Here is a 17,414-nt window from a genome sequence, read left to right as displayed (position 1 = left end):
TCTGTCCTCGCCTCTGATAACCCTCAAAACCCAACTCACTGCTCAATCTCCCCTCCAAACCTAGTCAGGTCTCAAGGCCCCAGCAGGAAGGGAAGCCAGGGACAGTCACCAGGTTGGCACTTTTGCAGTCGAGGACGTGAACAGTGACCATTTCATCGGGGCTCTGGCTGAGGATGTAGATGGCCTCCTTGAACAGGGCTACATAGCTCCCGTCGAAGGTGACAAAGCTCAGATCAGGGAAGATTGAGCACCGGCCTGGGGAGGGCAGGGACGAGAAGAATAAACAGATGCCCCTGGGGGCCAAGGCCACCCAGGAACATGAGGCCTTCTCCTGGGTGATCCAGAGGCCTTGGGGGGCTGGACGGTCACACAGAGATCAGAGGTCACAAGGGTAGGAAGGTCAGAGGTCCCACAGGGGGTTCATGTCAGGGTTACCCTGAGGCTGGAAAGCACACAGGAGAGGGGCAGAGACTGTGCCGGGTTCAGGGTACGAGAAAGACATGGGAGGCGCCCGCGGACCCCACGACTCACAGGCACACTCCCAGAAGGGGCAGCAGCGGTCACCGCCCACCCTCACTGCGAGGCCCAGGACCCCACAGCTAGGAGGCGCAGTGCTCTGGGGACAGTGCTGGGACTGGTTCACTCGGATCAGTTGGCCCTCCAGGCAGATGTGGCGGACGCAGTCCTGCTCGGCGATTGGCTGGGGCACAGGATGGAGGAACAGCCTGAGCAATCCCCTTGGGACCACGGTCACTCATTCCCCTGCCCCACCTACCCCCAAGCCGTGAGGGCACAGATCCTTACCCCATAGGTTCTGGCAGGTAGGGGACCCTGAGGTACAACGACAAGGGAATGGTGCCTTCATCCTCCCTCCACCCACCCAACACACCACTGGGGGCCTAGGGCTGGGCTAAGAGTGAGACTGGGGTCAGGGGACTGAGTCCCAGAGAGTCTGCACATCCACCTGGCCCTGCAGAGAGTTCTAGGTACGTAGCAGGTCCACTAGCTCAGACTCGTAGAGACCCAAGCACATGCACGCACACACAGTTTATCTCTCTCCTTACAAACGCAGACATACACCACCTTGCAACACCACACATCACATGCATAAGAACACACACACACACAGATGAGCGTTCACATGGGGTCCCACACACGTAAACACAAACGAGTTCACACACAGTCCCATATGGGTACACACACACACGCGATGCACACAACAGCACACCAAGCCAGCCAATGGGCCCCTGGGTCCCAGGTGGGGCATGGAGGGATCTGCTATGGCATCAGAGGCCCAGAGGAGCTTGGAGAATTTGCAGGCTCCAGGAGCTTGGGGCAGGGGTCAGGATGGTGACTAAACGGCCATCTGGCAGCCTGGAAGCTGGCTAAGGAGACGCTGCCGCCGACCTTGAGGATGTGAGAGCACGATGGTGTCCAAGCCCCGGGGCACAGGAGGAGGGAAGGCATGGAGGGTTCACATACAGGGGCAGAACCCTGACAAGTCACTCACGACACAGATTTCAGATGTACTGGCTTCAGTGGTGGTGGCCAAGGACTCGGCCGGACCTGCCGAGATGCTCTGGGCTGGAGCCGAGCGCCCAGACTGCTCAGTGGTAGCCTCTCCCTCCGGCTCTGCTTGGGGCTGAGGTCCTGCCGAGGTGCCATGCACCTCAGCCAGCTGGGGGAGCAGAACCAGCGAGCTCTCTCGGGAGGCCGTCCTGGCTGAGACTCTGATCAGCGGGTAGGACGTTGGCACCAGTGGTACTGTGCCAGCCCAGGGGCCCTCAGCCTCCGTCACCAAGGTAGCAGCAGTGTGGGCCACAGCAGGCGTGAGCTCTGTGGGGCCCCCCTGGGCAGAGCCATATATCCAGGTGGGCTGAGACACTTGCTCGGACAGGATGGCCATCTTCTCCGTGGTGCTCTTTCGTGGGCCAGCAGATACTGTGGAGGCCGCCCCCCCAGCCAGAGCCACAGCCACGACCCCAGAGGCTGGCAGCGTGGCCCCCAAAAGCAGGTCTGGAGCTGTGCCTGTTGCCTGAGGAACCACATGACTGGGCGGGTGCACCTGGGCCAGGACAGCCTGGGTGAGAGGCAGTGCGGGGCTGAGTGTCCGAGCAGGCAGAGTTGTGGCCACGGCGGGAGATGCGGCCTGTTGCTGCAGTGGAGGGGGGATGGCAGAGACGCTGGGGCCGGGCGTGGCCACTGGGGCGGACGTGCCCACCTTGGCCAGGGGCAGGCTGGTGTCGGGAGGCAGACCAGAGAGGAGCTGGGGCTGCCGAGTTGACTCCAGAGATGTGAAGGGTGTGGCCCCCAGCCCACGAGCGACTGTGGACAGGCTGGCGGCAGTTACAGGCCCCGAGGGCAGAGCGGGAGGCCTGGCGGCGGCTGCGGTGGCATGCGGAGTGGGGTGGGGCGGGGTCATGGGGAATGGGCTTGGCAGTGGGGATGCTGGTGGGCCCGTGGCCTGGCTGGGCCCAGGTTGGACCTTCTCTGTGGATGGCGCTGTCTCCACCATCTCAGTCACCAGGGGACTGGCAGGAATCTGTTCTGCGGCTGTTCTAGACTCAGCTGGGGGGCTGCTGGGACTGGAAATGCTCTGGGACTGTACGGGACGGGGGATCCCTGTCCCCGTCACGACCTCCGTTATTGATGGTGTCGGCAAAGCCTCGTGGGATCCTGAGGAAGTGGGAGGCCTGGAGGTCACTGCAGGGGAAGCCACAGGCCTGGAAGAGGGACTTGCGGGCAACTCCAGGCTCGGGGAGGGCTGGAGGGGTGTCGTCTTAACAGGCAAGGAGCCAAGGCCTAGGACCGTCACGGCTTTGGTCACAAGAGGGAAGCGAGGTGCAGGGGGTGACAGGGAGGAGACTGTGATGTTGACGCTTCCCGCAAAGATCACAGTCACCCTGGTCGTCTCCATGGCACCCGACCCCATGCCTGATGTGGGCATCTGCTGTGAAAGGGGAAGGGATGAGGGCTCTGGGACACGAGGGGTGGCCAGGTGGCTGGCGGTCACTCCCGTGCTGGCTGGGGCCTCTGTGGGGTGCTCAGGGACGTTAGATGCAGTGACCCCCGGTGGCTGCTTCTGAGTGGTCTGGGTGGGGCCTGGAGACAGAGCAGGCCCCTCAGTGGCAGCCACGGGTGGGTTCAGGGCCGTGGTGAGCGGGATAGCCGGTGTGGGTGCTGGCCTGTGGGTTGGGGCCCCGGGAGCTTCCTGTGGAAACTGCAGCTCCTCGTCACTGGGGGTGGGCAGCTCTTGACCGGGAGGCAGGGTCTCGTTGCCAAAGGCCTCCGTGGGAACCAAAACCATAGGCTCCACACCTGGGGCAGACCAGAGAAGAGGCTCAGCCAGCAGGGCGACTGCTGCCGCAGGGGTCATCACTGGGCAGGGCTGTGATGTGGGGCTCCTGGGCTGGCACCCTTGGTGAGGGGGGTAGGCAGCTTCTGACAGCTGGTCAGGGACTCTGTCACGTGGTGTTAGATGGCCCAGAGAAGTCAGCAGGTCTGGACCCTGTCCCACACCTCAAACCCTGAGCCCAGAGCCCAGAGCCCTCAGGTCTAAGTCTGGCCGCATCTCAACACGTGACCCCAGCCAGTTCCCTTCCCCACATGGGCCTCATTTTTTCTGTGAACTGGGGGGAATGGACCAGATGAGGTCCCTGCCTGCTCTAGAGTGCTCTCCTTCCAGAGGCCCCTGTGCTAACCCTGTTTCACCAGGGACCCGGGGGGTTTACAGGTACAAGGAGGGATGAGAAGTCCAGGCCACTCACAGTCCTCCAAGTAGACGCATCTCTGTGTGACTTGATCCAGGACCCTGGGGGTGGGGCACACAGGCACACAGCCTTCCACCCTGAGGACAGAGCAGGGGGCCAGTCAGCGGTCTGGAGCACCAGGAGGGCCACCGCCTTTCGCCCGGACGGAGCACAGACCTCATCCTTTCTCATGACACACGTGTGTGTGTGCATCTCATGTACACACTCACATGAACCTCCGTGGAGACAGCATGTACAGGAGCACACATACCCAAACATGCATGCTGCACACTCCTGCCCTCAGGCTGAGAGGAAAACACGAACAAAGTCTGGTTATGTGCACACTTGTGCCCACACTCACACATGCACACGTGTCTCCATTTACGCGCATTCTCACGTTCCTCCTCCACACCTGCAGGACTCAAAGCCATTCACGTGGATACACATACGTCCACACAGTCCGCCAAAACATCAGCGTACCTTATGCACGCACACCCAGCTGCACCAGCACCCAGATACATGCAGCTCATACGCATGTACATACACACAGCTGTGTACAGCTGTGCACCCCCAGCTACCCTTTGTACGCCCACAGGGCTCAACTATACACACATGTGCACAAACTGACATTCACATATGCCCACATCAGGCAGGTTCACTCTGGTTCACACACATCCCCATACCCAGTACACAAAACAAACCTACACAAGTACGTGTGAATACACACACACCACAGTACATGCTCACGCCTAAACCCACAGACTGCATACAAAGCCATTCACTCAGGTGTATGCTCAAATACACTGAGGTACACACCTTGAATCCATGCCACCTCACCTGGGCACATCCTGGCAGCTGGCTGCCCGTGGGTCCTGGCAGGTTTGGAAGCAGGGGCTGGCACAGGTATCGTAGTGCCACTCACAGGTGGGGTAGGGAGCCCCCGAGCGCTTGGCATCTGGAAAGGTGGCCCAACCCGAGACAGTGAGACTGAGCCCCAGCTCCTGATCAGGTGCCAGAGCACAGAGGTCATCCCACCTCAGCCCATGCCCATCCTGCTCCGCGGAAGAGATAAATGGACTCGTGCAAGAAAAGTGAAGACCGAAATGAGATGAAATGAAACAAAACAAAATCAAATCAAATCAAATCCAACCTGAGGGGAAACCATATTCCTGAGAGCTGAGGTCGGTGGCTGGGGGATCTTTGGGTCGGGACTCTGGGAACTTGGTGGAGGGGCTGAGGACCGGGGGTGGGGTGGGACTATGGAATGGGCAGTTGGAGCTGGGCTTTCAGAGGCGGCCAAAGAAGAGGCTGGGACCCCTGATCTTTCCATAAGGCTGCCTTGTCACCCTGACCTTCTGGGACCTTGGTGGCCAGGCTTGCCCCCTTAGACCTTGCTAGCTAACAATAATAATAACAACAGCCAACTCTTAACACCAAGCGCTACACTCAACATTTCACAAGTATTCACTCATTAATCCTCACAGTAATTCGATGAAGTAGCACTATTATTATCCCCATTTTACAGAAGAGGAAACTGAGCACAGAAGATGCCGGGAATATTAAACTTTCCCAAAGGAGATTTCCTCAAAAAAGGCCTTGTGGCCAGTGCCTTGACAAGTGAAAGATCCTCAGGGAAAGTCTGGAGCCCGTGGGGGGCTTCGAGGCAGACAAGACCCCAGACCATGTTGGCACAAGTGATCAGTCTCTGAAACCATGGCCTGAGCTGGGAGGCGTGGGCAAGCTCCCCAGCAGGCTGGAGGGAGCAATCCCACCCAGGCAGCCCCATCCTAACGAAGCCCCATCCCCAGTCCCCAGCCTGCTGCTGACTGTGAAGGAGCCTGCTTTTGTAAGATCCTTGAGACCAGAACTAGGAACTTACATCTGGGGAGCACCTACTCTGAGCCAGGCCCAGAGCAAAGCCCGGGAGATACGGTCAATCCTCGCAACAACCTTCTGAGGCAAATACCCCCGTTGCACAGATGAAGAAACAGGGTCGAGGAGAGGGGGGCTGGGGCTCCTCCGAGTGCCAAGGCCCGGGATCAGGACTGTCTGCCTTCAGAGCCTGGGTGTCTTCCAGCAAGGGACACAAGTCCTGCCATCACAGCCAGTGGTGAATCTGCCCTGGGTGGGGTTCACTGGTGGACTTGATAGGTGACCACTGAATGTCAGAGTGAGCTGGCCCAGCCCTGGGCTGGGAGCGGTGGGGGATGATAAACGAAAGGCTGACTGGGGACATATTTACACATGTGTACGTGTAAATGGATCCATTCATACAGCACAAACATACATGTGCACGTGCAGGACAGAGAGGCCAGCCTGGAGCAGTAAGGAAATTGCGATCACTGTCTCCAGGGTTTAGGCAGAGGACAACTACTTTTGGGGCTCACCCACCTGGCAGGGAGATGGCAAAGCCCTGGAACCCACTGGTCTCAGCTGGAAAGGGCACGAAGCTGCCCCATCACCGCCCAGGTTCTTGGGCCTCTCATGGGAGCCAGGGGGGCTGTGGCCTCCTCAGGCTGTGCCCCAGTGGGCAGTCTTTGAGCTCACAGGGCAGGCATGTGCCCCCATCAGCAAGAAACCTGAGCCTGCGGGCCGTCAAGCTGAGGCCACAATGATCACTTTTCTCGCTTCCACAAAGGCCGCCCTATTTTTAGACCTTGTAAATGGCCTGTGGGAGTAGGCAGGACCCAGGAAGCTGGCTGGGCCCCAAGTCACAATGCCCAAGGCTCCCTAGGCCACCAACAAGGAGGCCGGGCCCCCTCCCATCTCAGGGGTGGCACCCACGTGGCTTCCCTGTGTCAGGAGAGTGAGGATCTCGTCTCTTGGAGGCAACTGGAAGGATGAGGTGGGAGGGAAGCTGAGTCAGGGGCGGAGGAGCTGAGGGCGATGCAGGGTGGACACCTACCCAGAAGGCGGAACAGCGTGCCCCGGCGGAATGCCTCCGTGTGCTCGTACAGCCGGAGGACCAGCACTGGGCCCAACACGTAAAGGAAGGCCCCAGGCTCCGCCAGGGACTCGAGGGCCACCAGGCCCGCACGCCACGAGTGCAGCGAGAAGGAGGCATGGTGGTGGAAGGCATCGCTGGCCTGCCACTTGGCCAGCTCCAGAGACCCGTTGGCCATGACATGGAGGAAGAAGTTGGGTCTGTCGGCTGCCTCCAAGGATATCACATCTGGGTCTGCAAAGAGCCACGAGGGTGAGGTCAGCAGAGAGAGGTCCGGATGCGGGGAGGGGACAGACACCCAGGCACCGTCTGCAGTCTCAGCGACTCAGGACTGGGTCCTGCTCCTCCAAGCTTGCCCGCCTCCCCTCAGCCCACCCACCTCTGCCTGCTGGCTGCCCCTTGGCACACACCACCTCCACCCGAGGGAGGGAAGGTTGGGGGTTAAAGCCCCAACTGCAGAGCCTTGGGGAGGTGACTGAACTATCCCCTCCTCCCTCCCTCCCTCTCTCCTTCCTTCCATTCCCTCCTTCCTTTCTTCCTCCTTCTTTCCCTCTCTCCACCTTCCCTCCCTCCTGCAAACATCTCTGAGGCCCCTCCGTGTACCATGTGCTAGTCTAGATGCTAGGGATACAGCAGTGAGTAGGACAGACAGAAACAGCTGTCCTGGTGGGGTTCTGTTCTATGGGACGCACTAGACAAGCTGGGGTTTGCTGATTTGTCAGTTTTCTTGGTCCCGCTCCTCACAGAATCCCAGAGGGTCAGAGCTGGGGGACCTGAGGCTGAGCCCAACCCACGGCAGGGACACTGCCCCAGAGGTGGAAAGGGGCCTGCCCAGAGGCCTAAGAACTGGGCTCCGCTGTCCTCTCTCCTATCTCCACGCTGCTGGGTGGATCTCCCCTGCCCCCCACCACAGGGCCCTGCAGGGTCAGGGCCCAAATGCACAAGCAGGTGTCCAGAGTCCCGGCCCACCATGGCTGGCTGTGCTGTGGGCAAGTGAATTCACGCCTCCAGGCTGTGAGGGACGAACGGTGTGTGAAAGGCCCAGCACAGGGCCTGGTGTGTCTCCCCCTCCCCCCATCACCCCTCCACCCCGTGGCCCCAGGAGATACTGCACAGAGCTCCTGTTAGACCTCCCTGGGCAGCTGTGAGAAGAAATGAGGTAACTGGGGGAAGAATCAATTCTTCATGTCAACGACAACTGCTATTGATCAGGACTTAACCCCGTGCCGGACACAGTGCTGAGCAAGCTCTCTACCCGCTGCTTGTAGTAAATTCCAAGAGAGCCCTGTGAGGCGGTGAATTCATTCATTCAGTAGCTAACACTACTGAGGCCCCCACCAGGGGCCAGGCACTGTTCCAGGCACTGGGGACACAATAGGGGACAAAACGACAAATCCCCTGTCCTCACGGAGCTGACATTCAAGTAGCGGGTGGTGGGTGGGGAGTAAACATAATGAACAAGCAAATTCTATAACAGGTTAGAAGGCGATGACATTGCATCCCCATTTTACAGATGAGGGCGGTGAGGCCTAGAGTCACACTGACAGTGGAAAAAGGAGGCAGGATTGGAGCCCAGGCTCTTAACCACTGCGCAGTCAGCCCCAGGGATGGGATCCAGGAGTGGGCATGGGGCAGCCCAGGCGGGTAGAGTGCTGAGTCCCTCACTGGGTGACCTCAGGCAACTCACTTCCCCTCTCTGGGTCTCGGCTTTCTTGTTTGTGAAGACTGGAGTTGGCCTAAATCAAGGTTCTCAACCATTTGTCCTGAAGTCCTCCTAACGGGGGGAGAGGCTGAAAGCCAGACCTAGAGGTACAGTTGTTTCTCGGTACACCCGCCCCGGTACCAAAATCCAAGGATGCTCAAGTCCTTTACATGAAATGGCCCAGTACAGTCATCCAACCGTATTCGTAGGTTTCCATCTGAAGTTCCACCCGCGACTGGTTGAATTCGTAGATGTGGAACCGTGGATACAGAGGACTGACTGTACAAAGTCTCGTGTTTTACCTTAAATAATCAAATGATTTTTTACCTTCCATTTTCTAAATTTTATTTCTCTTTTAATATCTCTGTTTGGGAGGAGCCTGACAAAAGTGACAGCCTGGTTGCTGTCACTTGCAAGTGATGTCCCCTTGGGTAAGTTACCAAACCTCTCGGGGCCTCAGTTCTCACATCTGTAAATTGGGAAAATAATAGCACCTACCTCCTAAGATTGTTGTGAGGGTTAAATGAGTTATTATATATGAAGCACTTAGAACAGTGCCCAGCACACAGCAGGTGCTACAGAAGAGTGAGGTATTGTTAATAATAAATCAGTAACCTCCTCCAAAAATCTTTAAGTAAAATTGATACTCCAGGGAGATGTACCAGGTTGTGGCTTGTGTCCCTTTAGTACATCCTATAGGACATCAAGACCATGAGAGTGAGAGGCTCAGGCCAAATGACTGCTGAATCCTCCTCTCTGTGGCATCTTCTGCTCTCCATTTCTTCCCATCACAACCTTACGCATCCTTCAAGGCCAAATTCAAGAGACACCTCCCCGACGCAGCCACCCCAAATCTTACCTGGAAGGTATGTTCTCTTCTGTTGTCCAGTACTCTGGGCACAGCACAGGGAAGGAACACAGGATGGGGTGGGAGTGGGAGCCTGGCCTTCACAGCCTCTGGGCATCCCATCCACAGTGACATTCTCCAGGGCCAGGCTACTCTAGGGTTTGCTTAACATGCCATAAAACCACTGGAAAATCAACACCCCCTCTAGACTAGACCTTACTTACTGGGCTAAAATACTGAATGGAGAACAGAAAATTCCCACTAAGCAGATGGTCCATTACATCTGGAATGTTATAAGACACCCTTCCTTCTTCAAGCAGGACCACACAGATCTGGGGGTCGGGAATGTCTAGGGAAGAAGTGTTCCCTTTTGCGGCAGTGGGGATGCTCCTGGCCCTCCTGTGGCCCAGTCCCTGGCTCCTCACTCCCAGGTTTCCTCGTGCAGTGACGTGATTCCTCCTGGCGCCTCCTACTGTACCCCTGGCTCACCCCACCATGGACATCCCCTTAGCTGTGCCTGGGATGTCCCTCCCCTCCTGAAAGCCCTTCCATGGCTCCCCACTGCCCTCAGTATAAAGATCTACCTCCTGAGCTTGGCTTACGAGTCCCTTCCTGGCTCCTTTCAACCCTTCAAGGGACAACACTTATTCTAAGAAGCCTCTCCTGACTCCCCAAGACTGAGTTAGGGGCTCCTCCTTCCCACAGGCATTGTAACTGCCTTTGACATGTCTGTCCCCTGGATGGGACTGTGGACTTCTGGTGGGCAGGGGTCGTGGCTCTGATGCCACTGATTCCCCAGTGCCCAGCTTGGTGCCTGGCATGGGAACAGGGCTCAATGAAAGGGAGGGAGGCAAGGAGAGAGGAAGGGGAGGAGGAGAGGAGGCAGAGAGAGAGAGAAAGAGAGGATGATCCTCGTAACTAGATAAACCACAGACGTGAGAATCTGAGAACTTAAATTCTTAGCCTGGAATGAACTGAGATGTGTGTTGGTTCAAGATTCCGGTCGATGCTGGGATTGGCTTCACGGACCATCCCTGTGATTAGGGAGATACTGACTAGATGGGACCAACAGGATTTGCGGGGAGAAACCCTGATCAGTGATCACAGTGACCACACACTGGGACACACACAAATGGCCACAGAAGAGAAGGCTTCCTAGCACTGGTGAACTGAGGCCTTGGCTGGCCCAGTGCCCAACACAAACACCACCGGTGGTCACTCCCCACCGGGCAAGGTCCTGCCACCCCTCAGGCACTACTGAACTCTGAAGAGAAGATGGTGCCCACTACAGCTAAGCCCTTTAGGTCTGCTTGCAGTCTGAGACCCAGGAGGCTGGCTAGTTCCAGGTGTGCCTCAGTCTGTGTAACCCACCAGACCAGAACTCAGGACCATAACCTGAGCAAATCAAGAGCCCACTCCTCCATTCACAGGAGAAGGTCCCACTGGAGTTAATATAACAGCCAGTTCCCCTCTGGTATTTACAGTCTATCCAGTCTTAAAAATAGAGAGGAGAAGTGGGGAGGGGGGTAGGAAGAGGGAGAATAAGAAGGAAATTTAGGGAGAGGGATGGGAAGTAGTAGTTATTGCCACCCAGCTTTTCTGGAATACAGCTGCTGTGTGAAGCAAGGTCCAAAGGGACATCTGGACCTTGGCCTCTCTGGTTTTTTCAAGAAGAAGACAGAAGGTGTTTCTTGAAAGAGGCTAAGAGGCTGACCCAGAACCCTGTCTCAACTGGGAAAGGGGTGCCTGCTGGAGCCCCACATTTCTCCAGCTACTATAGCTGGCTTAGGGTCGTAGCATCCTCCCCTCCTCCAGCACCTGCTTCCCTCCACCAAGTGCTGGAGTGGGGCCAGAGGGTGGGCCTTACCGTGGGCCTTGGCCTTGTAGAGGGCAGCCGTCAGCAGGAAGTTCACAATGTCCCCCGGCGCCACATCCTGTGCTCTCACTAGGACTATGGCAGCGCCTGCCACCTTCATGGCCACCAGGGCACCACTGGCTGCCAAGCTGGCCAGCTGGTAGGGGCCCTTACCTAGTGCTGGAGAGAGGGGGCCCAGTCATAAGCCCTGCCGCCATGGGACTGTGCCCGCCTCCCATCACTACCTGCCCAGCCCTGCCAGAAGCGGGAGGAGAGAGGATGCTAAAGAGCTCCTCTTGGTCACGTCCCTCACCCCCGGCCCCGGGGACCTTGATTCCCATGAAAAGGAAGGGACGGGAACCCCAGGCTGCCAGCCCCTGATGGGAACTGACCCTCCGCACAGCACCTAAATCACTTCACAGGAAGCCTGGAAACAAGGCCACCCCTGGGGGGCATCTGGGCCCCCAAACGTCTCTCCATGGGCCTTGACTGAGACTCTACCATTCCAGCTGCTGCACTATTCAGAGTTGCCTCTGGGAGAAGATGCCAGACCCGGTCTCTACCCACCTGAGGTCTGAAGGGTAAAGACCAGGAAGCCTTGGGCTCAGCATTTGTGTTTATCTATTTATTTCAAACACGCGTCACTTCTGTGTCTCTTGGGTTCCTGCGGTGGTTGGTTGTCAGTAAGCTGGACAGTGGCATGGGTTTCCTAGACCACTGCAACAGCCCTCATAACTGACCTCCCAGCCTCTGGTGTGGCCCGCCCTCCAGTCACCCTCCTAGCCACACTCCCTTCGGTGACCCCTCAGTGGCTCCTCTTTGTCCTCAGGATAGACTCCAAGAGCCCAGCTTGATTCAGGGGCCCTTCACGCCCCAACCCCTGCCACTGTCACACTGAATTTCTCTCGCTCTTCCTTGTAAGAGCTGTGCTGTGTCCTACCTCCTGTCTCACTCGCGCTGTCCCACCCACTCAGCGCAGTCCCCCCCCCCACACCCCGTTCTGTGCCCGGGGCCAACGCCTCCTCAATCTCTGGGGCCCAGCTCAAATGTCACCTTCGTGGTGAAGCTCTCCCGGCACCCTCTCCCACTGCACGCAAGCGTCCTCCCTCCCCTGTGCTCCAGCGGTCTCGGAGCACGGCTCATGCCGATCACAGCTCTTATGAGGAGGGTCTCGATCGGGGGTCCACGTCTGTCTTCCCTACCAGAAAGGACACAGGCAGTGCTGTGCTGGCTTAACAATCAGCTCTCACAAAATGAACAAGCAAACAAAACCCCATTTGGTAATGTTTGCTGATTTCCGTGAAAAAATACTCCCACCAGTGGTCAACTTCAAACTACCGACTGAATGTGGAGTGAAGAACACACACTGGGTTCTAGAAAGCCAGGGTGGACCGGCTCCAGAGCACCACTGGGACAGGTCTCATTAACTGGTGAATCCCCAGCGCTCGGCAAAGGCCTGGACCAAAGAAAATGTTGGTAGAAGAGCAGAGTAAGAATGGGTGGGTGGGTGGGTGGGCGGGTGCAGGATGCTAGAAACAGCTTGTCCTTTGCCAGTTACTGCCACCCAAAATGCCACAGAAGGGAGAACACTCTGCTCAGAGCTGTCTTGCTGAAATGTCTTGCCTGGTGTCAGACAGACCCCGCCTGTGCAGGGACTGCAATCCTCCCATTGCAGATTCCTGCCGTCAGGGGTTAAAGGTTTGGGCCATCAGGAGCCCCTTGAGGCTAGCATTTTGGTGGGACTGAAGGCACTGTAAATGATCATGTTGTACCCTGGTCCAGCCCTCATCTCACGGATCCCCTAACTGGCATCCTTGTCTCTCTAGTCAGTCCCCCCACTATTTCACCCACTATACTCTCGCCAGAGGACGTTTCTCAAACCAAATCTGATAATGCAGTTATGTGAGGACAGAGCCTTGGGCCTTTACCTGTACAGGCCTGCTCCTGGCAGGATGGTGCCTGGAAGTGGGGGCAGAGGGGACCTCAGAAGTCAAAGGTGAATGGCACCAAGGACTTGATGAGTATCTAATTCTGCCAACCTGGCCCCACCACACAAAGATCACTGCTGAAAACTACTCCTGGGCAGCCCTCCAATCCCACCCAACTCCAGTGATTAAATTGACTCATGGATTCTAACACTGGTCATTAACCTCCCTGGGGTCTTTAGTCATGACCTGGTTAATGCAGAAGTTGGAGCGTATCCCGGTGCCCTGCAACACTGGCTAAACTTAAAGATGAATCTGACAGGCTGTGCCAGACTGTAAGTTCCGCCCCAGCAAAGGAAGAGCAGTTTGCATTTGCCTTTGCCAACTCAAAACTTCAGGAAACCCAAGACAATGTCCTGTGGGCCTGATGAGCTAGATTATGAAAGCTATGGGGCAGCACGTTGGTGCAAATGGGGTTTTCACTTCCTGGTGAAGCTGCCCCGCATGAGCACATCCCCAGGAAGCTAGCCTGGCCTGGGCTCTGGACAGAGGCTGCAGGAGCTGCTGGAGACAGAGTTCCGGGGCATCCCTGGGCCTTGCACTGTCAGGGCTCTGTCTGCATGACTGCTCCTCCAGGGCCAGCAGGGCCTCAGGATGGCTGCTACTGCTGTGGCCCCAGGGCAGGGATGGCAGTGCCCCAGCTTTCAAGGCTCCACCTGGGGAGGATGAGCTTACCTTTGTTAAAGAAGTCACAGTCATATGCTGAAAGAGAGAGAACAGAGACTTCTTGAGAAGCCTGGAACAGATGCGCAGGGCCAAAGCCCCATCCCAGCTCTCTCTCCTTCCCCAAGGGGTGGACCTGGCCTGTCTCCCAAACACCAAGATTCAGACATGGTCATTAGATCCAGATATCTTAAGGTGTAGGAAATACAATGGCTCCCTCTCTGTGCCCCTAACACAAAGCTCAAAGCCTGGCCCAGAGTAGGCATTCGGCATGTACCAAATGAATGAATGAATGAATGAATGCTGGGACAGAAGGGTATGTTTTGTGTGACCTCAAAGGGCAAGAATTGAACCAAGGAATGGAAGTTCCAATCGGAAATGTCGTGGAAGGTCCTGGAGGAATGCAAGCACAAGATAGAAGTCGGTCTTTCAACAGCCTTGAGTAGGAAGGGACCCAGGGCCTCCAGAATCCAAGCCTTTTTCAGGCCCCTGGGTGCAGTCTCCATCAGGTTTTGATAAGCTCCTCCAAGTATGTGCTCCATACGCCCCCTAGTGGCGCAGCACAGCACCACAGCTTGTTCCCCTGGCATGTAGGCCACGGATTCCTTAGTCCGCTGGGATAAGCTGGGGATTTTGTAGGGGGCACCTGAAGCCAGGAGCAAGACCATGAAAAGCCAGTTGACCGAGTAGACCTGGGACAAAGGCTGAGGAGGGGTCTCCCTCACTCACAGGCATGGTCTGAAGACAGTCACCAACTCCACCCCACACCCCCAAAGCCCCATGATGAACACTATTCCTTTGCATTTGGCATTGCCCTCTGGAAACAGCACCAGGAACCAGTAGGCTGACCCACCACGTGGCTATGGGTAAGTATGTGCTTTTCCTCACTTGTGGACTCAGAAGACTGAACTCGAAAATTAAAAGATCTCCAAGTATCTGGTTTCAACTGTGTACCAGGTTAATGAGAGGTCACCCAGAGAAGTCGTCAAGAGCCAACTCTCTAGAGCCCCGCAGACCTGGACTGAAATCCCATCTCTCTCATTCATCAGCTGTGCATACTGTGACAAGTTTCTCAACCTCTCTGAAATGTAGTGCCCTCCTCTGTAGGACGGGGACTACCACTACCATCTGCCCCACAGACTTGTGAGGCCTGGACTGGGGTAAGGCAAGTGCTCACCTCAGGTGCAAAATTTAGGGGGACCTCAAAAATCTCAGTAATCAGGATATGTAATATTTTAATACAATTTTTTAATTGCAAAATTAATGCGAAATATCCATGATGGACAAAATATCAAAATTTTAAAATAGACAAGATCAGTGACAGCACCTTGCTGAGCCATACTGGAGCCTGAGGCAAAAGGAAAAATCAACAATATTGAGGCTGTCATTACTTAAAATTGTGATATTTTGTTCATCAGAGATGTTTCTGCATTAGTTTTGATTTCTTTTTTTTTTAATATTGCCTTAAAATATTGCCTTGGGGCTTCCCTGGTGGCGCAGTGATTGAGAGTCCGCCTGACGATGCAGGGGACACGGGTTCGTGCCCTGGTCCGAAGATCCCACATGCCGTGGAGCGGCTGTGAGCCGCAGGCCCGTGAGCCATGGCCTCTGAGCCTGCGTGTCCAGAGCCTATGCTCCACAACAGGAGAGGCCACAACAGTGAGAGGCCCACGTACCGCAAAAAAAAAAAAAAAAAATTGCCTTTTTTGGTACCCCCTTAAATCTTGTGCTCCAGGAACTGGCCTCACTTGCTTCACCCTAGGCCTGAATATTAAGTGAGTTAATGCACAGAAGGCACAGGGCCTGGCACACAGTAGATTCTCAGTAAACGTGTGTTCCCTTCTCCTTCCTGACGGATTTTTATCAGAGAAGTAGAAGGAGAAGCAGACTGCATGAGGACCCAAGGCTTCTGTGACAGAAGAGGCTCACGGTAAAATGGGCAAAGAAAAAGGAAGCCAAAGGCAGATTCTGCTCCATCTTCTTCCTGAGGTCATCCTTCCTGGAGCTGTCGTGCCAGCACCCATGTCCCCACGAAAAATGACAGCAACCTCAGCTCTGGCACAAGCACCGTGCCAAGTGCTTTACCTGCATTTTCTCACGTAAATCTCACAGCTCCCTGCAAGGAAGGTACAGTTCTCTTAACTCTCAATTACTAGTCAGAGTATAAGGAACATGCCCCAGGCCACCCTGCTTTGTGGAACTGGAGTCTGAACCCAGACAGTGTGGCCCCAGCACCTGTATAATAACCACTGCACCACAAAGCGAGGCGTCTTGCACCAGGAAGATGTTTGGTATGCAGAAACAAATAATAATTAATCATTTAAATTTCTATGAATTTTATTTCCTCTTTTAAATATTTACTTTTGTATCTGTTTTGTGACATACATTTACACTACTAATAGTACATATATACGTACATGCATCTATGTGTATGTGTGCGTGTGTGTGTATATATATATACACACACACATGTTGTGTGTGCTCAAAATGTTTTCACTTGATAGGAGGGTGCAACCAAAAGCATTTGCAGACCACCAGTGCTCCAGAAAAACTGCTATTTTGTGGTGCCTCTGATGGACCCCATGAGTCTCTCCTGACAAAGGGCTTTCACATTCACTATCTCGTTTGACCCTCACAATAAACCTGGTGGGACATGTCTATTCCTATTTTTCAGATGAGAAAATGGAGCCCCAGAGAGGTTGGGGGACTTGTTCGTGGTCACACAGCTTGCAAATGGCAGCTCTGGGTCTGGAACCCAGGGCTCCTGACTCCTCTGGTAAAGTGGTTAAGAGCATGGGTTTGCAGCCAGACCATCTGCAATGGAGTTGAGCCCTGGCTCCTCCACCAACCTGTGTGACCTTGAGCATGTTACTTAATCTCTCTCTTTCTAGCCCATTTCTCCAACTGTAAAACAGGAATAAACAGTCCTACTTCACAGGGTAGTTATAAGAATTCAATGAATGATAAGCACAGGCCAGAGTGATGGGACCCCACAGGCCTGCCCACAGAAGGGGCCCCACTCTCCCCCTCGGGTGACTGGTCTGGACACTCACGGCAAAGGTGCGGGGTCCTCCAATCGACGGCCACCCCATGCTGGCAGCACTGGTGGGCATAGGCAGACACGCTGGCACAGAAGCACTCACAGTCACCGCCCCGGCTGCACCCACATGTGTCTGTCAGGCAGTTTGAGTAAAACCAAGTGACATCGACCTAGAGGAGGTCAGAAGTCAGATGTCAGAGGACAGACCCTGAATGTTAGCCCTTCAGCTTCTGGGCTGATGCCACTCAGCCTCAGGCAGCAGCATAAACGTGGAGGGACCACAGGATGGGGCGAGCTGCCCATGTGGGGGTGAGGACAGAAAGGCAGGCAGCTGAGAGGAAACGTTAACTCCGTGACCCAGGTAGACCCTGCTTTTGAGAACTAAGCTTTCTCCTTCCTCGGGCCTAGGCTATTGGATCCAAGGGCTTAGGGTGTGGCTGAGAAACAGACGTGAGGTGTGAACCCCCAGCCAGGGCCAGAGACAGCCAAAGCCCATCTGATGGCAGCCTTCGAGGCCCTGGAGGGGGCCATGCAGAGCTGAGCACCAGCTCTCCTCTGTCTCCACTGAGGGCTGATGCCACAGCATGAGGGGTCTGTGTTCACCATTCAGAAGAACTTCATGATTGGGA

At 55.6% G+C, this 17,414-nt stretch overlaps 1 protein-coding gene across 1 annotated transcript in view; it reads right to left on the bottom strand.

Annotated features, from left to right (window-relative positions):
* The window catches only part of OTOG (otogelin), an 84,962-nt gene that overhangs the window by 20,184 nt on the left and 47,364 nt on the right, over window positions 1-17,414 (bottom strand). The window contains exons 30-38 of the mRNA XM_065882112.1: window positions 16,799-16,955; window positions 13,758-13,784; window positions 11,110-11,277; window positions 6,655-6,927; window positions 4,587-4,704; window positions 3,768-3,847; window positions 1,511-3,318; window positions 532-700; window positions 110-255 (exon numbers count right to left, since the gene is read on the bottom strand). Coding sequence (XP_065738184.1) covers window positions 110-255; window positions 532-700; window positions 1,511-3,318; window positions 3,768-3,847; window positions 4,587-4,704; window positions 6,655-6,927; window positions 11,110-11,277; window positions 13,758-13,784; window positions 16,799-16,955 — 2,946 coding nt within the window. The remainder of the gene's footprint in view (window positions 1-109; window positions 256-531; window positions 701-1,510; window positions 3,319-3,767; window positions 3,848-4,586; window positions 4,705-6,654; window positions 6,928-11,109; window positions 11,278-13,757; window positions 13,785-16,798; window positions 16,956-17,414) is intronic.

The sequence above is a fragment of the Phocoena phocoena genome, chromosome 8 (assembly GCF_963924675.1).
Source record: "Phocoena phocoena chromosome 8, mPhoPho1.1, whole genome shotgun sequence".
Classification (NCBI taxonomy): Eukaryota; Metazoa; Chordata; class Mammalia; order Artiodactyla; family Phocoenidae; genus Phocoena; species Phocoena phocoena.
This window is presented reverse-complemented; position numbering and strand designations above follow the sequence as displayed.